Below are 26,031 nucleotides of genomic sequence, written 5' to 3' on the forward strand. Positions count from 1 at the left end.
CTACACTTCAGCGCGTTGATAATTTTATTTCAGGAAAACATTTCGCTACGCTGTAAACGATCTTGTCTTAGATTGGTCAAAAACTGACAGGTGAATTCATGCGTGTAAATGAACTTTATTTTCTGATTGAGTGCAAAATTCTCGAAGGATTTGTTTGCTGACGTCATGGGCGTGCACAATAGGAATATGAAGCACGCTCACGCAATTGAATTTACGCGCTCTTATATTAGAACAGAGCTAGTAATCAAATTACTATGAACGCACACCGACGTATGAACCAATTGTTAAATAAGCTATAGCTTAAATTGTAGCTCCTAGAGCATTGTTTGTTGTGAGATATAACCTTGACCAATACAATAAAAAGACAAAAAGACAAAAAGTTGAAGGGTGGTATATCAAGTGTCATATTGGAGGGGGCTTTGCTTTTATGCCCTCAATATGCCCTACGGTACTCTTTGGCATTAAAGGGGATCATTATACTGAGGGTCTGCTGACAGACTACAGGCTACCAAACAATCCTTTACTTTGTTTCTTGATTCCTTAGTTTTATTTGGAACTTAATTTCCAGATAAAATCGTTATAAATTAATTAAGGTGATTTTAAAAATTTTTTGGATTCATGTATGACCAGCCTGACTTCTTCTGATGATGTGTTATTTCACATCCATTTTTTTCCTGTCAAATTTTCTTATAATCCTGATAAATAATTTTGAGGTCATCCACCCTAAAATGTAAAAATCTTCATGATAATTTTCAACCTGTGAACTGTTTCAAACTGGTGCAATTCTTCAAATTCCTGGCTTGAAATTTTTGTTTTTCAGTATTTCATAGTAGTGTTTAGAAGGTCTTGGACTGATGCATTCTTGCAATACAGGGAATTATGTAGTGTAAGACCAGCTCTTGTATGTGTCCACCCAATCATTAGCAAAAATCCAGTCTGGAATAACTTGAATGACTTCTTTGAGGAAAGGTGAAGATGACTCTTTACCGTGAATATAATGAGCTGCCACAGCAAAGTCCAACAAATTGCTCTTGGCCGGGAGGTGTCTTTTTGGCTGAAATGATATTTAAATTAAAAGAATCTTGGGATATATTAGCCTGAGAGCAAGTGCTTGCTATCAGCATTGCAGGACCCACGTTTCTCTGCCCAAGGAATACTTGAGACAGGTCAGGGAGGGGGTTCACCAGGGCTCAAGTCAAGTCACCCAAAAGTCATGTTGCTCAAAACCAGAGTCAAGTTGCCTGAAACTTTTAGTCTTGTTGCCAGAAATCCTGAGTCATGTCTCACGAGGAAACAAATACTGAAAAGATCTAACTGACAGACTCTAAATGGGTAATGAAGTTGAGAAATCTTTATCAATAAAGCGCTGTTTGTTCCTAATAATACCATGGAGATGATGATCAGAAAAGAAATGTGTTCTAGTGATGACAACAAAATGAAGCATTGTTCATTTGATATGAACTTGTTTTGACCTCACAAACGTTTTGTGAATTTGAGAAATCTTTATCACTTATGCAGTGTTCATTTCCACCAAAACCATGGAGACTTTGACTAGTACACAGAAAGCAATCATTTAGTCAGAACTGAAATATGTTTGAGTAATGACCCTAAAAGCATTGTTTGTTTTTGTAACAACAATATGAAGCATTCTTCATTTCTATAATGACAAAATGAAGTCTTGCACTTTTTAAAGGGTGTACATTTCTACAAAACTGTGGTGCTGTGTTACTCAAGGCCTCATATTTTCCTGCAGGTGAAGAAACACTTGTGCCAAAGCACCTATAATAAGGACCTGCTTACAGACTAAGGTTATCAATTTTCAAACACCAGATACTAATACCGGTAGTTTATTTTGTTATTGTATAATCTAACTGACAGAAAATACTACAATCCTACAAGCTTAATATTTTATTAAACAGCAAGTGACGTTCTTAAGAAGGAGCAACTCCTCAAAGCAGTAAAATACTTATCATTAATAAACTTAATTAAGTCCACCACAGTCTAAATCCTAGCTCACCACTGACACAATCTCACTGCTGTCTCCACAGTTCCTTGAAATAAGTGATCTTCAGCAGTAACTCTCTCTCAGTATAGCTTTCTATACAGTCGTTGCTCCAACAACAACTACCCCAACTACCACATAAGTGAGTCTTTATATATATATATATATATATATATATATACAAAATATTCTGGAACATTTCAGAAGCTTACAAAGTCAGACGACCGCAAGGCAGGAGTCTGATTTGTTAATCATGAGTATGATTAATACTGTAATTGTCTAACTCACCAGAAGCTCAAGCGATAGTTCCCAGGGCCCCACATCAGTACCATGACAATAGTAAATAAAGTACACAACTCTGTCTCCACCATCTTGAATTGGTAAAAGGGGACCGAGGGAAGAGGTCAGCAAATCTACGTCACTAGCAGGTGATACATATACAGCCATGTGATCAGGACCTAAGGCAGTTAGAAGTCAGACACTGGTGAGATATGAATGCATGACATGTAAGGAGAAATTAGATGCTGGTCACTTCAAGGGGTCAAAGGGTTCAAAGAGAGAAACTTGACCTGATATTGAGAATTTAAATGAGTAAACTTGATCCTGTTTCTTCCTATGTAGCAATTTCACTTCCATTGGAGATGTTTTGACTTGAGGTGGAGGACCAGGGAGATACCAAGATTTTCTGATTGCAAATACAATACTTCACAATTAGACAGAGTTATAAAATTAAACTAAACAGTAATATTAAATATTCAGAATAGTAATCAAATAAATTCAGAGTTGGGTTCATGCAGGATTCTTTTTCTATAATTGGGATCTAAGGAACAATTATCACAAATCACCCAGTACATGTCACAAACTAAATGCTATAAGGATGTCGGAGTAACAGTGAAAGAAAAAAGTGTGATGGCTCATGGTACCTATTGTTTATTGTAGCTTTGTTATCAAGTAGCCATGAAAGTGCTCCTTAAACATTCAAGGATAGGTGAGCAAAATAAATAAATCACATATGGCATGAAAGGAAGATAAACACTTAATAGATAACACATGGTCCCCATTTCTTAGCCAGTTGATTAATTAAGCACACAAAGCTAATGATTTGCCAGAATAATTCTTTGCCATTTTCTACTGACCCCTCCCATTCCAGAGTTAAAGCAAAGCTGTGTATTTTCTACCCAACTTGTCTAACGCATTAAGTTAGCAAAGCCTGACAGCTTGTACTCTATTCCATACTCTTCTTCGATGAAATTCCTGTGAATTGGCCATGCAATGAATAACCAGAGACCAATCGAAGAACATTGAATGAGCAAGTACCACATACCGCACGAGATACCTCAATGGCAAGTAATAAGGAAAACCTCCATAAACTCCGTCCTGAGGTGCAGGCAAAGCCTTTTTAAACATGGGTATATCACTGAATGGCTGTATGCCAAGATAGTCTAGTGGAGTGATCCAGGCACCTGCATCTTGTTGAACCACTTCACCAGCATTATTGTAAAATGTTCTTGATGTGTGCTGGATGTAGAAAAAATGTTGATGAGAGGTTTAACTGAAAAACATCTTTTGGATGGCATCATCAATGGTGTGAACATACCCACTATTTAATGGTCTAATAAATGGTTGTGAAAATGTGCACTCCAGTGTGAATTTAGAACCCTCCAAAAAGTAATAATCTATGCTGAAAGCTTGAACAATTAAAATGCAAGCATGCACAGTGTCGGGGCTTTGCAACTTGCATTTTCAGCAAATCCTGGTTGGGGAAGTTGAGACATGTTTCAAAAGAAAAGGCTTCAACTTTGTTTGAAGTTGTTTCAGGTCATTGTAAGAATAAAGGAAATGATCTTTGCTTAGGGAAGTTCTTGATTATCAAACAAATTCTCCTTGTCAGTACTATGGGAAATGCAAAGAGATCTGGTGCAAAGGGTTAAAATTTTTATATGAGAACCTCTGATCTGAATACAATTTCTGTCTGTTCATTCTGCTCACTTCAATCTGGAGACTAGCATACTATTTGTTTGTTCACATTGTCTTGTTACCACCAAAATTGGCGAAAACAGTTACCGGTAAATTGGAAAAAACACACAAATTAACTGAATAGGTTCAACTGGTAAAAGTGGTCAAATCAGCTGAGTAGGTTAAACTAAACAAATTGCACAGATATGCTAGATTTGTTTCAGTTGTTAAAATAGTCAAACATGCTGATTTGCTTCCACTAGAAAAAATGCAAAAACTAGCTGAATTGGTTCAACTAGTTAAAATAGTTCAATTAGCTGAAACAGTTGGTACAATCCTGCAGGAAAATGATTGAATGAATTGATTGAATGAATTTCTTCTTACCTGAAAGAACACCCTTTTAGGTAAGGCTGAGTAAGGAAATGACAGTCCTGAGAGCGATATAACCATTCCTACAGTGGTAACAAACAGAAGAAATATGGCTGGAAGCTTGAGGTTTCCCAGAACATACACAATTATAATTATCTTCTTATCAGAATTTTAACAGTATTTAATCAACAAATTGATCGAATTTCACTGAGCACACTCACCATATAAGAAGTCAACAGCACAACTCCAAAGGCACACAGGACACTTATAAAGACATCTGGGGGTGTTTGTGTTCCAGCTCGACCCATAATAGGCATAAAGACGTCAAACATAGCAAATGTCAAATACATACAGAACTGAACAGGTACTAGTGTAGCTAAGAGATACATAAACAAAAACGCTCCAACATTTTCATGACTTGTCTTTGCAGTTAATACATTGTCCCATATAACAACTCGTATAATCAGTGGAAAGATGATGAAGAGCAATGGTAAATGTGCTGAAGCCAGGCGATAATATGACATTATCAACATGACTATTGTCCAGACAAGGAAAGCAGCATAAAATGTTTCTACTTCTTTCTTCACAAGTTGGTTAGATATCCTTTCCTTGAGAGGAATGTTGTCTTCTTTCTTCTCTGACACAGCTTTTTCCTGAGGAAAAAAACATTGAAAACACTATCTTTTGGTAAATGTAATTTCCATCTTCATTTTTAACTCGTGAATTGCGCGCATGCGCAAGAGCGAGTTATAGGTACGATGTGGGGAATGGCATTCGCTCGCTCGCTCGCTCGATTGGTCGATTCCTGTAAACTTTTTTTAGATTTTAGGCTTTTGAGTGCATTTGATAGTTTTTGGCGAGCAATAAAAAGACGAAATGGCGACCTTTGTTGCTAAGAATAGTGGTGGGGTGAAAAAGAAGCCAATTATAATCTTTAAAGAGTTTTTTTTTTACGTTTTAGTTTCAACAAGCGGCGCCAGCGACTGGCAGGCATGCAAGGATTCACACTGAAATAACAGAACAACCTTCGTTTTTCATAAAATTGTAATTTACAATCCTTGAACTTGAAAACAATCCGAAGATTCATTGAAAATATCACTTACTGCGAAGCGCTCGGAGTTTACAGATGTTCAAAAGCTTTTTCTGTTACAGCGTGAGATTGAGGACAAAATTGATCATTACGTTTCGTCGCGTGTGTTTTTCCTGTGTGAAGCAACAAAAGATGCCGGCGACTGACGAAATAACAAGTTAACACGAAAATCAAATAACACCTAAACAAACAGTTTTAGCTACCGATTTTCAGTGAATTTTAAAAGAACAATTTTCTTTTAAGTTTCAAGACAATTTGAAGATTCAACATACATACAACGTACTAAAATGCGAAAGTTACACACCACAAAATTGGTAAATAGGCCTGAAATGAAATTCTATCTTGTTATTGATTATACGTTGCCTAGCACGTGACTTAAATCTACCCAGGCGGAGATCCAAAATGACGGTGGCAGGCTTAGCTTAGTTCTATCACTCAAAACTCGTTCCCGTTTGTCTCTTTTGATAAAGAGGGAATCGTTAATGTTTTCATTAAGACAGTATTGCCTTGATTTTCTAATATTTACAACGAAAGACAGTAAATCTCACTTTTCACCCACATTTACTTCCAACCTTTTCTCTTAAACCAGAAACAAAAATGATAGACGTTTAAAACACATGACATCATCCACCTTGTCAAATGTAATAGCATGATCATTTCAATGGTAATGCCTTCTTATCCCAACGTTACTTTGTTTCTTTGCTACATTAGCGAACACTGAACTACTGCTCGGACTCTAGATATGACAATCAACCACAAAATTCCCTAAACCAGACAACATTAAACATAATCTAAAAAATCATGTGTCAATTCACGAGTTTGCTCACAGAGCACTTTGATTGGATCTGTGACTAGTCCTCAATAAATTTATAAGATTTTTGAAGCTGATGCTGAGATGCAGTATGGCAAAGTATCCCACAACATGAAAAAAGATCCAGTCCAAACTTAAACTGGTAGGAAATGCTCATGCATAGCCCATTGTTGGTGGTTTTTTTTGCTTGATTTGACTTTTAACCTGTTCTGCTTCACTGGAAGCATAACAAGTGTGCATAGCCACTCTTCTCCCTTATTTTAAGTAAAACAGGTATGTTAAATTTTCAGACCAATCCTTTAAAATGTTGAATTTTCCAGAATATCAGGTGATTTTAGGCAGTAACAATAAGTGCTATTAGTGATGAATTTTACCAGTTACTGCCTGAAAAGGAGGACACTACATAGCTAAGTGCTACAAATTCTGCCATAAGAAACTGAAAGCAGAGATCAAAATGAAAATATAAATTTTGGTTCTTTGTTCTTTTTTCTTGGTTCTTTTCATATGTTGAACAATCAAACCAATGAATTAAGACATTGATAAATCTTTAACCTGACAAAATAAAATTCACTTTCAATGGAGACAAATAATGAAATTCAAATGAGTGCAAACAAAGACTTGAGATGATCAGTTCACCACAAGTACATTATGCAGACCAAAAAGGAGGCAAAACAATATTAACTTTTCTGTTGACCCATTAACCCCTTAGGGAGACTAGCATCTCATTTCTCCCCATGCTGTCCAGGTGTTTCAAAATGTATTGAAGTCTGCATTAGATGCAGCAAAAGTATGTGAGTGGGAAAAGTTAATTAAAAGGCCAAAAGGTGATTATTTTGACCAGAGTAACCAGGGACATGTTATTAAGTATGCGGTGAAACTCTGGCGGTCAACAGCTTGTCTTGAAGTCTGTGACTGTCACCCCCCAGATCAAATATATTGGTCATAAGAAGAAAGGAAATTGTCAAATTTTCTTTGCTTGTCACTAAATTGACAACTAAATTGTGTCTACCTTTGCCACAATAGACTTCTTAATGAGAAAATGAACCAAACCAATGCCCAGTAGAGATGGTGCTGTGTATACTGCCAAGAGTAGGTAGGGTCGGCAGTACCAAGTTAGCGAGTGACCTGAGTATGTCAGAAGGACACCTACAGCCACAGAAAATGATGTTCCAACTATCCATGAGAGTAATAGGATGAACAGAGAGATGATAAGGTCTCCTATACCAGATGTGAGTCTTAATACTTTGCCTGATGAAAAACAACAGTAAAAAAGAGTGTTAAGGCTTTCAGTTGCAGTGTACTTTAAGATCCACAATCTTGTAAAAATTGTATGACACCCCTCATCTATGCCATTTTTCCTATAACAGTAGGAAACTGGCTCAACAGAAAATTGACCCATACCAAAGCCAGTATGTTATCACCAGCACGCTGGATAGAGCCTGGAGTAACAGCAGCTGATGTATCGTAATTTGTGTGATAAACATAACCATTGGTAATATAGGCAAGGTCCATTCCAACACATCAGAAAATTATTAGTATACTAACCAGATTGGTTCAATGCAAAAGAGATTTTCACTAAGATTACAATCAATCAGTCAATAAGGTAATCAGTGAATAATGAATTGATCAAATACTAACCAGTCATTCAGTCAGTTAAGGAGCATTTCATTCATTCATTCAGTAGGTCAGTCAGTAAGTCAGTCAATCATAGAATCAGTCAGTCAGTCATTCAATCAGTCAGTCAGTCAGTCAGTCATTCAATCAGTCAGTCAGTCAGTCAGTCATTCAATCAGTCGGTCAATCATACAGTCAGTCAGTCAGTCAGTCATTCAATCAGTCGGTCAATCATAAAGTCAGTCAGTCATTCAATCAGTCGGACAATCATACAGTCAGTCAGTCAGTCAGTCATTCAATCAGTCAGTCAGTCAGTCAGTCATTCAATCAGTCGGTCAATCATACAATCAGTCAGTCAGTCAGTCATTCAATCAGTCAGTCAATCTGTCAGTAAGTTTTTCAGTAAGCCAGCCATCAAGTTGTTTATTCACTCATTCATTCAAACAATCAGTCAATAAGTCATTTATTCACTTAGTCAGTCATTCAGTCATTCAATCAGTCTCTAGGTGTCAGTCTATAATTCAGATACCTGGTACTTGGCCAAAGTCCCTGTAAATCCTGAAATCAGTGTCACTAGGTATGATTCCACTCTGAAAGACATCTTGGCCCAGAGCTTGTGCACAGGGGTGTGGGACTACCTCTGAATATGTCTTGATCAGCCAAGGATGTTCAGGACCTGCCTGAAATAACACTTCCCTTCCACCTGGATTGAAAAGATATATCAACTAAAATCAACCAAAATAATAACATGATTACAGGAGTATAAGTAAATAAACAAAAATTGTCAGGAAAGTCTAATGAAATGCTGGGGCTAACCTGTATTATGGACCATTGTGAAATAATTTACGTGAATTTTGTGGAGTCTCTGGGCACAGTGGCACACCATGCCTTGCTTTACCCTTTCCTAGCTTCCCCTTTTTTTCTTGCTTTTGCCTCATGCCCTTGCATGGCTTATGCACTGCTCACACTTGTTTTCATTTTTATATCCACAGATTGCTCAAATATCTCTTCCAAACATTCCTGAATTGTAGAAATCTGTCATAAATTTTAAGTGTTCATTTGAACACAGTTCATCTAGATTGTTCAATACATATTATTACAACTGTAACATATCCTGCTAAAATGGCAATTTTAAATATTTTATGTCCCTGTCAAAGGACAGTCAGTGGAAAAAGTTTCAAGCCTAACTCTTGTACTTGCCTCTAAGCCAAGGCAAATAGTTGTGTCATTTTTCCATTCTTCCAAATTTTGCCACTTTATTGTACTGTTGATATGGCTTCACACATAAGCCCGTGAGAATCCATGATGCACGCAAACATTTTATAACTCTGTAACATGTAAGGCCACATTACACTGCCACTCTCTTAGTGACCATTTTCCCATTATTACCAAAGCCACTGAATACATAACTTTCATTTTTCATTTTCGCATTTTGATTTTCTTCCCCTTCTAGGAAAGTTTGAACGTTACTGTCTGTAAGCGATAGGGATTTTTTGGTTTTTTAGCAGCCATAGTCTGAGGAAATTCTGACAAACAACAGTGAGAGGTTTGCCATTCATTCATCAACATGACTGAGTGGTGCAAAAGGCGAGTGACGTGTACGCAGCTGATTAGCGATATCAAACACTCGTGAAAAAAAACGTATTTTTTTTCACCTGTGTTGTTATGGCTTTTCTTAGGGCTGGAAATCCCTATATAACACCCCAGTTTATGTAATACAATTTACTAGCATGCAGTTGAAACATCGCCATCCATATTCGAAGTGAGTACATTATGAGATAAACAACAATACTCAATAAGAGCAGCATATTTTAATACGAAAAAAAAAAAAAAAAAAACTGGAACTACTGGACGCATGGAGATCTTTTGGGGTGTCTACTTTAACTGTGCCAAACAATGTTGATCTTACTATAAATTTAGTAAATGGCACTTCTTGTTATGTAACTAATAAATACAACTGTAACCTTGCCTTTTTTTTCCTCCTTCACTTCAAAATGTTTCAGCTGGGTAATTGATTGGCCAAGCAGAGGAAAATTAAAAAGAGCTTAATTCTCATTTTGAGTTCCTTACCCTGTACATTCTAACTAGTGTCAATATTCTCCACACTGTTGCCCTTACAATTTCCATGTTACTGACAAGGAGAATTTGTTTGACAATCAGGAACTACTTAAGTTGGTGATTATTTCCTACATTCTGATAACCTTTACATTTGAATCAAGGTTGATACTGTAAGGAGAAATTAGAAGTAAATCACTCTTAGGGGTTTAAGGTTAAAGTTCATCTTTGAACACTTCCTGAAGGAAGTTTAACCTCTTTAAACCAATAGAAAATATACCAATAAAAAATCTTGCAAAAATATAAGAGTGGCTACAAACAAATGTTAAACTTTTGCTACATGAGAGAGCTCATACAATGTACTGTAAAACAAAAACTTGCAGATTAATATAACCAATAGTTTACATGATGACATAAATGTATAAAACACAGCATTACCAGCAATACTTCAATTGTTCCATTCTTCAGTCAGGCTTGTTTCACATGAACTAATTGTTTAAGTTAAGTCAAAGTTTACAACATTGATTTCACAATTCCTGCAAAACTCAAATACCTCAATCAGTGGAATATCTTTCTCACAACAACGATATTGGTCAACAACTACCAACAGATTGTACCACTGGCTTGAAAAACATCCTTTGTTGTAACTGTCAGATGCTTGCTTGTCAGCAAATTCCTCTGATGACAAGGTTTCTATAAATTCAAGGACTTTCTCTTGTACTTGCCAGTCAAGGGTCACTCCAAGAGCTGGTGAGATCAGTAACCAGGCAACAGGAGAGTGCTCTTTTAACACATTGTCATTGTCAACGTTGTGAGATGACATTGTCAGTTCTTGTTGAAAATGAACTATGAATTCCTTAAGGTCCAAACTCACTGCACTTGATGAAAGGGGGTACTTCTTGTCCTACATAGATAAACAAATTCTCAGCACTGAATTAAAGTACTTTATGAAATTACAGCATTTCTAGCTTTAATATTATGGAAATTTTGATAAATATATGTTAACAACTTAGCTACAGTTACTGAGATATATCATCCAATTTCATGGGCCCACTGGGAACCATTGCAAGACAAGCTGACAAAAGATGTCTGGCTTTAGCTATGCTACTGCAAAACGTCCACAGCCACACACAAAGACGAAATACATGCACTTCCCCACAACACTCACGACAAGTTCCAGACAATTTTATATCTGGACTGGTTGGAAAGCCTGATTGAGAACTCACTATGAACAAAAGGTTACTAATAGATTGCAGGACAAATCATCCTAGAACTGGACGAAACACAAAGTTACTAATGCTTAGACTACATGACAAATCTGCCAAATTTTTATGAGTCAATTTTCAAACATAGACACATTTTTGTAGAAGGCAGAACCATTCAACAAAACAGGCAGGAGTCTCCACACAACACTGACTGAACACTGACAAGAGACACTGACCATCATTTTAACTAGAAACCTATATTTAACCTGAGTCTAGTACAACCAATTCATTTATGTTAGTTCATCAAAGCCACCAACCTTCTAGTTACTAGAATAAATTACCTTTAACTGATATTCAGATTCATCATGACAGCATCCCTTCAATCCATACACAGCTCCTGAGATATAATCATACATTCCTACCACCTCACTAGCAACCACTGACACTATTGTATCCTGGATGCCATACAGAATGGAAATCTTCCCACATAGATCAATATCACTGTGTTCAGCATTTTTTGAATGTTCCTCATCAGTGCAGAGAACAGACATCACTGTCTCCAAGTTCAGATTTAAGGTAAAAGTATTTGAAACTGGCCTTTGGCTGTAAATGCCATCCTTAACCAGAGTCAAAGGCTTTATTTGCAGCTCTGTCTCAAGCAATCTCTCTAAAAATTTCTTTTTGCCAACAAAATCACCCTCCTCAATGCTATATGCATGAGGAATAAGAGGTGCAGTCGAATCCTTGAGGTTTGAAATATTGTCACTGTTTAGCCACCAATCGCCATTACAGACTAAATCGCTTTGTAAACTTTCTCTGCCATATATACCATTAACATCCACCTTGGTTTCCAACTCACTTAGTACATTGCAAGTTGGACTTAACTTTGATTCTCTGTCAAAATAATCTGAGACAACACAATGTTCAGACTCTGAAGATTTCATGTCACTATCCCAGTGGGATGCTCTTATCGATTTACTTAATTTGTTATTAACAAAAGTCTCATTGGAAACATTTGCTTCTTCACAGCTAAATTGCTGGAGGATACCTCTGTTTTGTGGTTCTGCTTCCACACAACAAACATTGTTTCGAGAAGAATCAGTACTTCTTGTAGAAGAGGTCTTGTTTAAAGATTGTGTTTTAACTAGTCTTGAAAGTTCAATATTTTCCGCACTATGTCGCTCGTTTGCTTCTCGTGCTTTATGTTTTGAAGTTACGCGATGTAATTCAAATTCCGGAAGAACTGAATAACATGATTGTTCAGGTGCTCTTCGCGATTCCATTCGTGAGTCTTCTCTTGATTCCAAATGATGAGCGGGTGGATAACATTCTCTTCTCGCACAATTCAACATGAAATTCCACATCATGGTCCCAAGATGATGACATTGTGGAATAGAAGAAGGCCCGATTTGGGAAATATGGAAGGGCCGCAGTAGTTTCTTGGTTGCATCCCTGTCGACTGAACTGACCTCCTCGTTATAACCTTGACTATTACGCTTTACATCCAGGAATGCAGCAGAAAATTGTTTCGTATTTAGTGGAAACATTTCTTATCAATGCCAGCAACAATTTCTGCACGAAACGTCCGCCATCTTGAACATGAGTATGCTACTTGTCAGCAATTAAAACCAAGCTGCGCATATTCAGCATGGAGCTCGGCCCAGTATTCTCCGGGGCAATCGATTTTGAAATGTTTTGAACCCCTCACTTGCGAGATAGAGGGTTTTCCTCCTCAGAAAATAGCACTAAAAACATGTTTGACGTGGCTTTAAGTAGTGCTGGAGCAACTATTGCCCTTGCTACATCATTTGATGAAAATCATCCACCAGAAAATATCATTGATGGGTAAGTATTTTACGTTCGGTGAAGATCTTGCCAAACATTTCAAATTTCGAACAAGCAAAGTTAATTGAGGTTTTGATAAGGACAATTAAGATATTTCAAGACCACTTCCAATTTATCTGAAACCCAGTAATGCTATGCTTTTTGGAATTGCTAAACTGGTAGACCATGACCTAATCATTCTACATGTACTATCGTGAACATTTTTACTGTAGTAGTTGTCATGGTAACCCGTGGCCCTCTTGAATGTGCATGATCTGTTTATTCTGAAAAAGCAAGATTTAAGAAAAGAAAGGTATGAAGAGTAACGCAATATTTGCAGATGCTTGCTTTTATCTGTACTTGGTAATGTCACACAAAAGTTGAAAACTATGTTAGCACTCTGCAAACTCAAACTCCAAAGGGAAACAGAAAATGGTTTAAGTTAGCTGATATTTAATGACAGGGTAAAAATTTCCACACAGCCCCATACTACATTATGCATTCAGTTCTTGGATAGAGAAAACAATGACTAAAACTATACACTGCCATTGAGAAAACAGATTTGTTTTACAACAGTATGGGGCTGTGTGGAAATTTTACCAATGACAGAAAAAGTTGGGGTCAAATCCAGGGAAAATTGGATCTTCTTTGAGTTAGTTTGGGTTTCAAGTTAGCTGGGTTTTACTTTATTATAGTACATTTCAGTAACAAGTAAATGGAAAACTTTAAGACAAAGGTTGATGAATGATACCTTTAAGATCATGAGCCGTCAATTGTTTATGGCTAAAAAGCTTGTTTAGAATCAACTCAAGTTCCCATCTAGAAGTCTTACAGCCAAAGTGAGAGGTCATGTGAAGCAGCTTAAATTATATATAGTCACGCTCTTGCATTTTCAAACAAGGGTCTTTGTAATCTGTGAGTCTCAAATTTTACCATCTGTGACTCCTATGGCTGCATCCTGATCAGCCAAAACAGAACTAATTGTCTTTTTATTTTGCTCCATAGAAGCCTTGATACTTTCTGGCCAACAACTGGAATGTTTCCTCAAGAATTCATCATCACCTTTAGTGCATTAATGAGCATTGGAAATATAAAATTCCTATCTTCAAATGGTGAGGATGATGGTGGAAGATCTTGAAATTGTGTTTAGTGTAATGTAACATGGGCATTATCAATTTAATGGTTTTTGAGTTGTTTTTTTTTTCATAAATAAATAAATAACTCTATGTTAGTGAGTGGAATGGTATGTTTCTTGCACCAATCAGATCCCTGCATTAGGGTATGTAATGTATCTCACATCAATCAGATTGCTGCATTGGGGTATATATCTTACACCAATCATATCACAACATTTTGATATCTTGAACCAATCATAGCTTTTCTTGCAAATGATGTCATGGAATTAGGGGGCTGTGCACAAATAATGACATTAATCAAATATTTTGGGCTCATTTGATAAGGGCAATGGTTTGTGGCCTTCGTAAGATCCTCATCAAAAGGTCAAGACTTCTTGTGATACGAAAGGTTTCCATTTAACTTTTTGCATCCTTTTTTAAAGTTAAAAGGTGTCTTTTCCGCTCCTTTACTTACAATGCACAATGCTAAACACGTACCATGAAAACAACATCCAAAATCTAATCAGAACATGCCCAATCATTGCTCTACATGAACAGTAGGCAATGTTTCACATGCTTGAATTGTACCACCCATCAAATTCCATTTTGCCACATTAGACTTTGCTCAATCTTGTGTCATTTCCATGTAAATAACCTGCATTTCATTATTTATAGTAACAGCATTGTCCAACAGAGTTTCAGTTTGCTTTTTGCAGTAAAATTATGTAGAATGATATTTTTACAGCAACTAACTTTAGACAAATAATTTTGATATTCTTTCTGGAAGTGGAACAGTAGAAAGCATAGTCCCTTTCGCAACCATTATTTGGTCTCTAGCCATGCAACGCGCTCTCTCTTCAATGAAGAATAGCTCGTATTGTGTGACGAAATCAAACAATGGGTGTTAAGGAGACAACAGTATAAGCATGGCACCACTGCATTCTATTTTTGCTTAGAAGTATTATACCATAGAAACAACAGACCAAAAACTACCTGTGTGAGTTCAGGTAAATTAGATTATTTTTTTCTTTCTCTTATGGTGAAGTAATGCAATATTTTTTTGTTCTTTTGAAAGTTATGCTCTTTTCCTGTCACAAAAATGAAAACATTAGGTATGCAAAGTGTCCCATCTCAACCCACCCTGCCAAAAAAATAACTCTTGCATGCTATGCATGCCTGTGTTTTATCACAGGGGCTACATCGTTGTTTTTGTGCCACATTGTGAAAAATTAGACGTAATTTTTTTTTTTAATGTGATTTAAAAAATTGAGAAAAGACTTTGTGAGGAGTCAGGTACATGTGGGTTACCAGCTCATTAGAGACCAGGAGCTTCAAGGTTTTGTAGCACATATGAATTTTTATTTGCAGTTAAAAGCCTCTGCATTGAGAAAAGTACAAAAACAGAACCAGTAGACTTTGAACCTCTTGTGGACAAAGGTAAAAAGAAGCCATAGATATGTTATAGAAGGTAACCAGTCAACTCGCCGACGGACCAACTCGCCGACGCCAACTCGCCGACGTATAAAATCGAGTACAGACGTCGGCGAGTTGGTCCTCAATCCAATACAACTTATTATAAGCTAAACATACAGAAAAGTAAACGATATTTAGTAAAAAAACACTGGTGAATATTGGTGAACATCAAACTGAAGCTTAAACATCGGTGAACATTGGTGAACATCACCAATGAAGACGTGAACGAGTTATTGGGCGACAACAACACCGTAAAGACTCATCATGTTAATCGCTCAGATTTTTTTTTTGTTGTTGTTGCAAATAAAAAGAATTACTTTTTACTAAAGATCTTATCTAGAAAGCCAAGTGTTCTTAAAAAATCTAACCGATTGTCATGATGAGTCTTGACAGTGTTGTTGTCACACAATAACTCGTTCGCGTCTAAAGCTGTTAGAGTCATTGGTGAGGTTTACTTCGCTTTATTCGCCTTAAGATCCTTATAAACTTTGTTGCAAATAAAAAGAAATGCTTTCTACTAAAGATCTTGTCTAGAAAGCCAAGTTTTCGTTAAAAAATCTGAGCGATTGTCATGATGAGTCTTTCAGTGTTGTTGTCACACAATAACTCGTTCGCGTTTGAAGCTGTTAGAGTCATTGGTGATGTTTACTTCCCTTTATTCGCCTTGAGATCCTTATAAACTTTGTTGCAAATAAAAAGAAATGCTTTTTACTAAAGATCTTGTCTAGAAAGCCAAGTTATCGTTTAAAAATCTGAGCGATTGACATGATGAGTCTTTACGGCGTTGTTGTCGCACAATATCGCGTCTTAAGCTGTTATAGTCATTGGTGATGTTCACCAATGTTCACCAATGTTTAAGCTTCTGTTTGATGTTCACCAATGTTCACCAGTGTTTTTTTACTAAATATCGTTTAACTTCTAATAAGTTGTATTGGATTGACGACCAACTCGCCGACGTTTCTACTCGATTTTATACGTTGGCGAGTTTGCGTCGGCGAGTTGACCGTAATTCTTATAGAAAATGTTGTTGTTCATCCTGGTTAATTAGAGGTAAATGGTTTTTTTTAAAGCATTTGTCTCACAATGTAAAGTAAGGCTACCATTTATGATACAATTGATAGCCTGACTTTACTTTGAAAATTCAATTAGGAAAAAATGATGAACATGATAACAAAATAATTAAAACAAGTTTAAGCAAGGACATTCAGTCAAATAATCCTCTGATTTTGATCACCGACAGTACAGTACAATGCACATTGACATGACCCAGGCCTGACTGATTGCAGAGTGTGGTTGACTGTAGAATTTAAGACTGACAAATTCAATGAAACATACATGCAATTTATTAATAATGTGAAATTGTTATCTGTGACAGAGTATGAAAATTTAGAGGGTCAGATGCAGAGAGATGAGATCAAGGTAAGTATTTAGAATTCAGAAAATTGAATCCTGCTTCAATGGTGTTTCAGGTCTAAAATATATGTATCTGGCAGTCTGAACCATGTGTGTGTTCTGATTGAAAGACATGCACTTTCAGTTGAATGCCATGGGTTCCTCGGGGGGGGGGGGGAGAGTTGTTGAAACTTAGAATTGATCAGTGTATAAAAATACAAATATTCAGTCCTAATTGTGAATGTAGGGCTCTTACATTTTGACATTATTTGTATGTTTTTTCCTTTGTAGATTCCTGTTACATCAGCATGTCATCTGAGATTTCTTATCAAAAGTGGATTTGATCATTTTGTTTCCATTCATAATGTCAGTGTTGATGGCACAGCTGTGCACTGAACTTCAGTCTCCACATTCAGACAAGTTGTGAATAGAAGTAAATACATGTACATGAATGAAGCAAATAATTATAGTTATCTCTTAGCAGAAGGGTGTTGACTTCTGGTTACAGTTCTATATGGGTGTAATGTAAAACCTGTGGTTGTTGTCACTGTCCTCTGGGAAAACTTGGTTTAACACTAAGTACTAAGTGTAGGTCCCCTCTCAAACATCCCCCCCCCTACTTGACAAAAATGAAAGTTTCTTCGATTTTCTATTATTATCATTGTGAACTTTTAGTATGTTACATTTTCCCCATGTGTAGAGACATGATTTAGTTATTAGACAGTATTACAGCAATTCAGGTATTTAGAGGGTAAAAAAAACAGACCAAGAAAAAAAGGCGAAAAGAGAAAGCAAAATAATAAACCCTTTTCTTGGACAACATAGTTGTAATAATTGTGTCCACTTTAGGGAAAAGGGAATACCTTTGTATATTTATTTATTATTAAGAGAAGGTTGAAGCTAAGAGAACTGTCACTATGGGAAATAGACTATTAACAGTCCCGCAGCAATGGGCCAAACTCTGAAAGTCAGTTATTTTCTGGTTATCAAAGGAGTTGCTTAAAAGTTCCGCACTCTACCAGGAATGTAACAGCAAGTCTATTCGTCGTTCTAAAAGCACCGCGCGAAGTGCATTCCACGTTCTAAAAGCTCCGCGCGAAGGGCACAATCAACAAGAGTATTCCTCGTTCTACAAAAAAAAACACTCCACGAAGTGCTCAAAGAACAAAAATTTCCTCATTCTAAAAGCACCGCGCTGGAGTGCCGGGAGGAATAAATTAATTTAATTCCAACCTTTTTTGGCGGCATTCGTAAAGAATTTCATTTTAAAAAGAAAATTTGTCACCTACAATTTGTTATAGATTAAAACTTCTATGCACATTTAAGAGTAATGATGGATTTATTGGGGTGAAAACGCAACTTTGTTTAAAGAAAAGGATGGACAGTTTTATTGTTATCAAATAACAACCAAAAGTAATGTGAACTCTGTTTCAATTGAACGCAAGACTAAAGAGCGGACTAAAACGACGCACGTGTCGGAACATCGAATACACGCAACGTGAGCGGAGAAAAAGAAGAAAAAAGGAGTTTCAAAATTGTTGTCCAAGAATACCTTAGTCTTCAACCCTGAGGGTGCCTTGTGTACATAAAGATTGAAGTTCAGTGCCTTCAGTAGCTTTTTGGCTACAAAGATTAAAACCGAACAACGGCCATACCAAACAATCTTTTTAAGCGGCTGAGTATATGAAAGTCATATATTTGAACTGTGGATGAAGACGTGGATATGAAAGCGATCTTCGCAGTAATGAACACTACTTAATTAGTAGTGAAAAGAAGGCCTGAAAAAAATTCAGGCCTGTACGAGATTTGAACCCATGACCTCCGCGGTACCGGTGCAGTGCCGGCGCAGTTCAAATATAGGACTTTCATATACTCACAGCCGTTTATTCACTACTTCACGGGTTTATTTGGAACCAACACAGTGACCGGCTCCCAGTTCGCTTGTTAGCTCAGTTGGTAGAGCACTGCAGCGGTATCGCAAGTATCATCACGCTTTTTTTACATTTGTAACTCAGTCTACGGTAGTGAAGCAAATTTATTCTAACCTTCCCCCATAAAGTGTAAAGTAAAGTAAAGTGTGCCTTGTATATCAAATGCATCAATTCGGTACCTCCAGAGTCATAAGCCGGGTTTTTGGGGCTACAAAGTAATCAAATAATGAACGAGTTATGCCAGGCCATTTTATCGAGAATCAGCATTTAATTAAGTGTAGTTTCTTAAAATCGTATGGAAAGTTTAAAATATGCTTCATTTGTGCTACATATACGGATTTATTATTCTTAATTACTGATTAAATTCCGAGGGTGTAACTCAATTAATTCAAAAGAAAGTATCCAAGCAGATTACAGAGATGGTTCACGAATTGTAAAGTAATAATGTATTAACAAAACTTTCCGAAATGTGTTTTAATGATAGTACCGATATAAAGTTATCGTTCCTAATCACTTACCAAATTCCGAGATTGTAACTCAATGAATTCAACAGAAAATATCCAGGACGCTTTCAGAGAGGGTGAAAAGCTGTATCCTGCCACCAAAGATACCCTTTGTTGGCCATAACTAGTCGGCGCAAGGAGTGTCCAAAGACCTCGACAAGGTTTCAGTAGTGAAGTCCTGGACACCACCGAGCCGTGTTTCCCAACTGAATGTTTTTCTGAGAACGTTATGTTACTACAGAAAGCTCATACCAGATTTTGCTACATTTGAAACCCCTCTCTTCCAGCTTTAGAAGAAGGGAAGTAATTTCTGTGGTCCACTGACTGTCAAAACTTTTTACGATACTCTGAAAAAAGTCCTCTGTGAAGGTCCAGTACTAGCATTCCCAAGATTTGACCTTCCATTCATACTATTAACAGACCCTAGTACAACTTGTGTCGCTGCTGTGTTGTCTTAATTGCAAAAGGACGAGGAGCGCCTAATCGCATATGCCGCTAAGGCCTTGAGGAAGTCACAGGATAGAGTTTTGTAATGGTGATGGTTTGATGAAAAGACAGTACACGTGAGCCTACAGTTAAGGGTCTCACAGTATTTGAAGGGAAATCTGAAGGAGCTAGATGACGAGTGCAGACATTTGTCAGTGCGTGAGATTAGGGACGCCTTTACTGATCAGTATATTCTGTACGGATGATGAACTGTACAACGTGTCGCACAAGTGGCACCAATGAGCCAATTCCTCGACCGAGGGCAATCTGTCACGGACAATATTATATGCCGCTTTGGTCATCTTCGTTGAGTGCTTCGTGACGAAAGTCGAAATTTTTTTGTCTCGGAAATTCCATATCCGCTGGCGAATTTGGACTGGGGGTCCAAATCCGCCCTACATCGGAATAATCGACTGATTACTCTTCTTTTGTCAAGAACAGTGTGAAGGGAAGGGTGGAGGGAAATCGGGAGACCAACCTCCGAAGGATGTCTACGATACGCATTGCGACGCTGGTATCGATATCTCTGGAAGGCTTCCTTATCAAATATGGGTATTACGTCCAAGCGTGAGCTGTATGAGTCAGTAAACATCAACAAACCCGTAAAATGAATTCGGAGTTAATTAGAAAATAAATTACGAAAGAACTGTTCAAATGTGTCTTTTAAAAGAAAATTGCGTGGTATCTGCGATACAAGATTAGGTGTTTTTCTTTCTCCTGTGTATATCTGGAGCGGCTTGAATAGTAATACACCATTGTGAATAATGCCCTAAGGTAAGCTTCTACTCTTTTATTGCAGATATTATATAGAGTGTTTTACAAAATTTTAAATACAGCTTAGTGTGTTTCGATAATGTACAGAAATAAACGCTCATCCTTGCTCTAGCGACATTTCCACTTCGAAATAAGCGGTTCATTTCATCATAGCAAAGGGCTGTCTGTCAGCCACAACCCCTCTGAATAGCGCTCTCTGTTTCTTGTACGAGTCGAAAATATTGGGAAAATAACTTAATCAATTTAATTTTAGTATCACTCTATTGGAACGGTTCTCTCCGTTTATGAAAAAGCACTTAACAATAACAACAAGAAAGTTAGAGTAAACATACCAATAGCGATGCACTTTTTTTTTGTTTTCTGATACCAATGCCCCGAAATTTAAGGAATTTACGACCTATGTAACACCACATTACAAGACATGTCACCAATCTCGTCGATAAAGGACACGCTACTGAAAGGTCCTTGACTAAATCAATACTAAACTACTAAATATCTTACCACGACTATATCACCAGCGGGGGACGCTTCAATCGCATGATTGCTAACAACTAGTCGTATTGTTTCACCAGTAAGCAGTGGCAAACAATTTGCCCAGTACAGAAATCTAAATAGACGAGCTGCTTTCTCATTTATAACCTCCTTTTTTAAAAATCCGGAGTTTGTCAGCTAAATCAAGTTATTTATCAACTGCGACGTAAGAAAAAACTGACTTAAAGGTGCCTCATCAAGGAAACAGCTTTGGTTAATTATAACACAATAAGGCCCTTAAATTATCACCGTTATCACCAGTACACATTTTCTTCTAATACTTGATACATTACAAAGTGCTTGGTTCCTAAGCCATATTCAAAATGACACTGTCTAACGACGGTCGCTGGCCCACTTTCCTTATCTCTTTGCCGCGGCGTTACTTAGAGGTCGTGCACTTGGTTCGGCATCTGCACCTCCGAGATCTTCAACCTTGGAGTATTTGGTCGTGTCATAAGATCCCATGTCGAGCAGCTGTAGATATGTCTAAAGGGGAAAGCAATAAAAGAGGATTTTCATGATCGTCACAATATTCCCTAATTTCAAGTCAAGAAGAAAATTGTAATGACTACTTCAAAGCACAGAAATGATCCTCGCTTTAAAGGCACAGAGTAATGTGTTTTCTTAGGCAGGTTGGTTGGTAAGTAGGAAGTTATAAATGTAGATGGGTAATTTGGTATTTTCAACTGAGTTGATAACGTAAATTGGCCACCGTAAAGAGTCTAAAAGCTAACGTTTCGAGCGTTAGAACTTTGCCACTCGCTTTGACGCTCTAAACGTCAGCTTTTAAACTCTTAAAGGTGGCCAATTTACGTTATCAACTCAGTTGAAAATACCAAATTACCCCGTTATACTCTCCCATCAACCTTTACTATGAATGTAAATTCTCAGGCAGTTTGGAAGGGAAGTAGCTGGAAGGGCGGAAGGAAATGTGACATATAGATGGGTTCGTGGGCATGGGACATCTTGGCGCGTTTTAAGTTTAAATTTGTTAAAACTTGAAAAACATCGATAAGCTGGAGCAAATAGTAAGAAACTTAACTACAAGCAGGAGCCGTCAAAATGAAAGCTCAAGGCACTGAAATTCCCGCAAGCGGCCCCAGCCATAGTTAGAAGAAACCAATACAATCCTAAATCAATTAAATCAATTCCATTAATCTACTGAAACCAACTTTGAAAGAGCAATGGTCTATGAAGTAATTTTAGAGGAATAAATAATCTTAGAGGCCGTCAAGGACTTGTTCAAATTGTGCTACAAACCTCTTCACGAAGGTAGGTATCCATTCTTCTTCGAAGGCTTTCAAAGGGAGGACGAAAGTCGGGGTCAAAATTCCAGCACCTTTCCATTATAGCATACCTGGAATAAAGGAATGATGGTCAATACTGGACTGTGGTTTATGTAATATGTGATAAAAATCAACCAATACAGAAATCTTAGGAGAGCCCTGGGAAAATAATGGCTAAAATAATAAGAAATGTCTGGCTGTAATAGCTGAAAATTCATCTTTTCAATATTCTTGAGTGAAAAGACAACTTTTAAGAGGCGATCTCTGTAAGAGCAGTCCAGGGCATTTCGCATCGGAAAAAAGTTTTCCCTCAAACTTTGCCCAATAAACCATTTTTGGTAACAAGTAAATAAAACCACATTAGTTTCTGGAAATACCTCAAAATAAAATTTTTAGAGCTATCAAAAGTCAAAGCTGCAAGAGGCCCTTTTTTGACCTCTTGCGACATCGAAAATTTCAAAAGTTGAAGAGCCCGGTCCTCGTATCACGCCGCATGCAACAAAAAATATTTTGTATTCTTAAAGTGTGTGATATATAAGGTGTATAAAATGCATTTCAATTTTGATATTCGTTTATTCAGAGGCTCGTCATAATTAATTTAAAAACACTCGTTGGACAGCTTTCTGAAATTGGTTAAAAGTACTCTTTCTTTCTCGATTGATATTGCTCAAGTCCAGACCAGACCATTAAAAACTCCGCTTGATTTCTGCTAATAAGATGTTTGGCTGCAGAAAAATATAAAAACATCTTGCACTTATTGATTTTCTTCGCGATGTCGCAATATTTCCTTTTAGCGATATTGCAAGCGTTACAGCCATTATGCAAATTAGTTTATTGAGCAAACTCCGACCTTTTTATGTGAGTAGCTCAATAAATCTTAGATTTTAACCATTTTAAGTAGAAAATATAGTAGGACAGAGCTTTTGCCAAAATTTGACAAATATTATTATCTCGTGACGAAAGACGTCAACAACAACGTATCGAATATCGTAATTTGATTAGCGCTCGCAAACCCCTTTTTAAAAATTTGGCTTCTGTTATTCATATTTGAGTTCTGATGGCTTACGCTATTCAAACCTGTATGAACATTTCAAAACCAAACTACAGGATTCTATTTAGTGTAACCGGCGATAACAGCACACACTGAAATACACCGTGACCACTGTCACATAATTCAATTGTACATGTGTAATTATCCTCAATTGCTTCTCCCTTCTTAATAAAGCAGCGATAACATCGCCTTTTGGATCCGAATTCTGGTCGGCAGGAATAAGAGAAATTTTGTCTGCACACCTGTCTTTATGAAAGTTTCTATTCAGAACTCTAGGGAGTTCTTGTGGAAAAGGACCCCGCGATTTTTGAGGAAATAAATTATTACGTTATGTGTGACCTCATTTTTCCAACAATTAGCTATATCTGTACTGTAAAGTGCGTAATTGTATTAGCTGTAATTCATATGTCTCTTTCGGTACTGGTTTGCTTGGGATTGATAACACTAAATTCTTGAAGCGGTATTCGCCAAAAGAAGTCCTGTTTTCAGTCGCGTTCTTCAGAAACTTCGTTCGAAGACTCACGAGGAGTTTCCGACACACCCTGGTAGCGATTCCAAAGGTCTAAAGAGCCGGTATTCTGTCAATTTGCAAAAGTCAAAGGCCATTTCTAAGATGTATGGCGTTATATAGAGGTTTACACGATACTGCAGCTGAGGGAGCGGATGGTTTCAAGGATTTTCTTCAAATTATAGACGAATTGGAAAGCGTGGGATCAGAAAAGGACTATTGTAAAGAAGTTCGCAAGTTGTATTTGAAGACTACATACCGTAATCACTGCGAAGAGGACGATAGCAAATGTGCCGATCACTGTAGGGTCTTTGCACTGAGCCATGCTGGTGACACTGAAGTTCAGAAAGTATGCAGTCACAGTCACAACGTGAAGTGTGAGGATTGTGAGATGCTGAAGAGTGTTCTTGAAGAAGTAAAAGGCGCTATTTCTGAGTACACAATGCAATTAGGAGGGTTTCAAGCGGAAGACTACCTGTATGAGGCAAAAAATGCTGCCGCTAAGATCTTTGAATGGAGAGGGTATATCCTGAGAGCAGAAACCAGGATCAGTACGAGCGGCAAATTGTCGATACTTTGGAGGGAAATGAAGCATTTATAATAGTTGACTGGACAATGAAGTTCATAGCGATGAAGTTCCGGGAAAAGCAAGCAGAATGGTTTCCCAAGCGGGAAATCAATTGGCATGTGAGTAGCGTTGTTTTAAGACAGGAAGAAAGCCTGGAAGTAACCTGATAAGTAGAACTTCTTAACAGCTGTAAAAAAGACTGGTTTTCAGTGCTGTCAGTCCTAGAAAATCTCTTTGTCACCATAAAGTTACGAAATTCAGGAATAAAAAAGGCCCCTATAAGATCGGATGAAGCAGGTTGCTATCACAACAGTAAGCTAGTATCATCTCTACGAGAGCTCGGACATCAAGATTGCCACTTTCAGCAACTTACACAAGAGGGCCTGCGCGTTTGGAGAGCGTTTAATGTTGGGTCTGGAAAGTTTATTCGGTGAAATTAAAATTGCAATTTTTCCACAGAAAAAATGACGGATCTGGTGAAGGAGATTCCATTTTTCCCCACTACTGCTCGACGAACTGCATCAGCAGGAGAAAGCAATGATGGCAACGACGGTAGTTCCTATCAATGCCCTGAAGCTGGTTGCGATGAAGATTTTAAGACGCAGGCCGACCTTGACTTCCATATGAATTAGCTAGTTCATCATGTAAGTCCTGTGCCTGCGAGCATGACTTAAAGTCTTTATGACAAAGTGAAGAGGTAGTGGGTTCATTAATTTCAGTCATTGTCATTAGAGGGTGAAAGTTCGACTGAACTGGTTGCAGTGGCCACAGAACCCTTGACAAGTACATCAAAGCTTCCCATGGGATGGGCTCTTCATAAGAGAGGTGCAAGTGAACGGCTTTCGCAAAACGTCAGGCAGTACTTGAAACAGAAATTTAATATCGGATGAGAAACTGGCAGAAACCAAACCCAGAGAAAGTAGCAAAGGATATGCGAACTGCTTGCACAATAGATGGAGAGAGAATGTTCGATAGAACAGAGTGGTTATCCAACATACAGATTCAGGGTTTCTTCTCGAGATTGTGCCTTAAACAGCGATCAAAAATACAACAAGAATCGGATGATGCCACCGACGCAGACGACCACTTGATAGAAGCATCCGCGTCTGATGTAGACGAAGGGTGTTTGAGAGAGGCGAGGAACACAGTAATGGATGAGATAGATTGAAACATCCAATCATGTTCGATATCTATGATGTGTGCTCGTTGGCAAGAGAAGCAAGGTTGTTTAGTCTCAAAGTCAAGATGCTAAGAGACATATGCGAACATTTTGAGCTCGCGTTCAAAATGCAAGATAAAAATGCAGCACCTCTTGCAAAAATGGAGGAAATGATCTCGGAGTGCAGTTGTTATGCAATCTAGTTATGACGTCCACCCGTTATGCGAATGCGATATCTTTTTTTACAAGAACTCTTCAAACCTATGAACAGAGACTGTTATGCAGACAGATGTGACGATCAAATATAATTCTTTTTCAATTAGAAATC

General features: G+C 37.5%; 5 protein-coding genes and 1 long non-coding RNA gene across 10 annotated transcripts in view; 1 reads left to right on the forward strand and 5 right to left on the reverse strand.

The window, feature by feature from the left end:
- LOC149037495 (endoplasmic reticulum metallopeptidase 1-like) overlaps positions 1-9,538 on the reverse strand; it is a 58,477-nt gene extending 48,939 nt beyond the window's left edge. Inside the window, exons 1-2 of the mRNA XM_089187809.1 lie at positions 9,498-9,538; positions 8,372-8,545 (exon numbers count right to left, since the gene is read on the reverse strand). The gene's annotated coding sequence lies outside the window, so the exon portion shown is untranslated. The remainder of the gene's footprint in view (positions 1-8,371; positions 8,546-9,497) is intronic.
- Positions 1-26,031, reverse strand: part of LOC149037498 (inactive tyrosine-protein kinase 7-like) — a 117,808-nt gene that overhangs the window by 34,807 nt on the left and 56,970 nt on the right. The window lies entirely within an intron of this gene.
- LOC149037500 (scavenger receptor cysteine-rich domain superfamily protein-like) overlaps positions 1-26,031 on the reverse strand; it is a 60,508-nt gene that overhangs the window by 21,333 nt on the left and 13,144 nt on the right. The window lies entirely within an intron of this gene.
- LOC149037502 (uncharacterized) lies at positions 525-12,748 on the reverse strand. 4 transcript variants are annotated; one of them, XM_089187777.1, is made up of 7 exons: positions 11,444-12,715; positions 4,549-4,980; positions 4,343-4,410; positions 3,327-3,520; positions 2,572-2,687; positions 2,291-2,460; positions 525-1,054 (listed from the first exon to the last, which is right to left on the reverse strand). In XM_089187777.1, the coding sequence occupies exons 1-4, from the start codon at positions 12,647-12,649 to the stop codon at positions 3,445-3,447; spliced, it is 1,782 nt and encodes a 593-aa protein (XP_089043903.1). In that variant the 5' UTR covers positions 12,650-12,715; the 3' UTR covers positions 525-1,054; positions 2,291-2,460; positions 2,572-2,687; positions 3,327-3,444. The 4 variants fall into 4 exon arrangements, with proteins under 4 accessions (XP_089043903.1, XP_089043904.1, XP_089043906.1 ...); XM_089187778.1 differs by lacking the exons at positions 3,327-3,520; positions 4,343-4,410; XM_089187780.1 differs by lacking the exons at positions 525-1,054; positions 2,291-2,460; positions 2,572-2,687; positions 3,327-3,520; positions 4,343-4,410 and adding exons at positions 7,238-7,476; positions 10,451-10,801 and having other exon boundaries at positions 4,900-4,980; positions 11,444-12,748.
- LOC149037503 (intraflagellar transport protein 25 homolog) lies at positions 12,740-17,726 on the forward strand. Its single transcript, XM_089187828.1, has 5 exons — positions 12,740-12,947; positions 13,932-14,038; positions 15,410-15,478; positions 16,890-16,933; positions 17,198-17,726. Exons 1-5 carry the CDS (start codon positions 12,856-12,858, stop codon positions 17,300-17,302), a joined length of 417 nt encoding a protein of 138 aa, XP_089043954.1. The 5' UTR covers positions 12,740-12,855; the 3' UTR covers positions 17,303-17,726.
- LOC149037504 (uncharacterized) lies at positions 20,602-22,581 on the reverse strand. Its single transcript, XR_016181188.1, has 2 exons — positions 22,392-22,581; positions 20,602-21,617 (listed from the first exon to the last, which is right to left on the reverse strand). It is a non-coding gene; the product is annotated as an uncharacterized LOC149037504 (long non-coding RNA).

This window comes from Pocillopora damicornis, chromosome 11, assembly GCF_964200805.1.
Source record: "Pocillopora damicornis chromosome 11, jaPocDami1.2, whole genome shotgun sequence".
Lineage (NCBI taxonomy): Eukaryota > Metazoa > Cnidaria > Anthozoa > Scleractinia > Pocilloporidae > Pocillopora > Pocillopora damicornis.

What these genes read in the sequence shown, in the direction of transcription:
- LOC149037503 (XM_089187828.1), top strand. Translation starts at nt 12,856, where the DNA reads ATGTTTGACGTGGCTTTAAGTAGTGCTGGAGCAACTATTGCCCTTGCT. An exon ending in AAAATTCCTATCTTCAAATG is followed by an intron (nt 14,039 to 15,409) that starts GTGAGGATGATG and finishes TTTTATTTGCAG; the next exon opens with TTAAAAGCCTCTGCATTGAG. An exon ending in TGAACCTCTTGTGGACAAAG is followed by an intron (nt 15,479 to 16,889) that starts GTAAAAAGAAGC and finishes TATCTGTGACAG; the next exon opens with AGTATGAAAATTTAGAGGGT.
- LOC149037502 (XM_089187777.1), bottom strand. Translation starts at nt 12,649, where the DNA reads ATGTTTCCACTAAATACGAAACAATTTTCTGCTGCATTCCTGGATGTA. An exon ending in TGCTGTTGACTTCTTATATG is followed by an intron (nt 4,411 to 4,548) that starts GTGAGTGTGCTC and finishes TTACCACTGTAG; the next exon opens with GAATGGTTATATCGCTCTCA. An exon ending in CTAAAAGGGTGTTCTTTCAG is followed by an intron (nt 3,521 to 4,342) that starts GTAAGAAGAAAT and finishes TTCTACATCCAG; the next exon opens with CACACATCAAGAACATTTTA.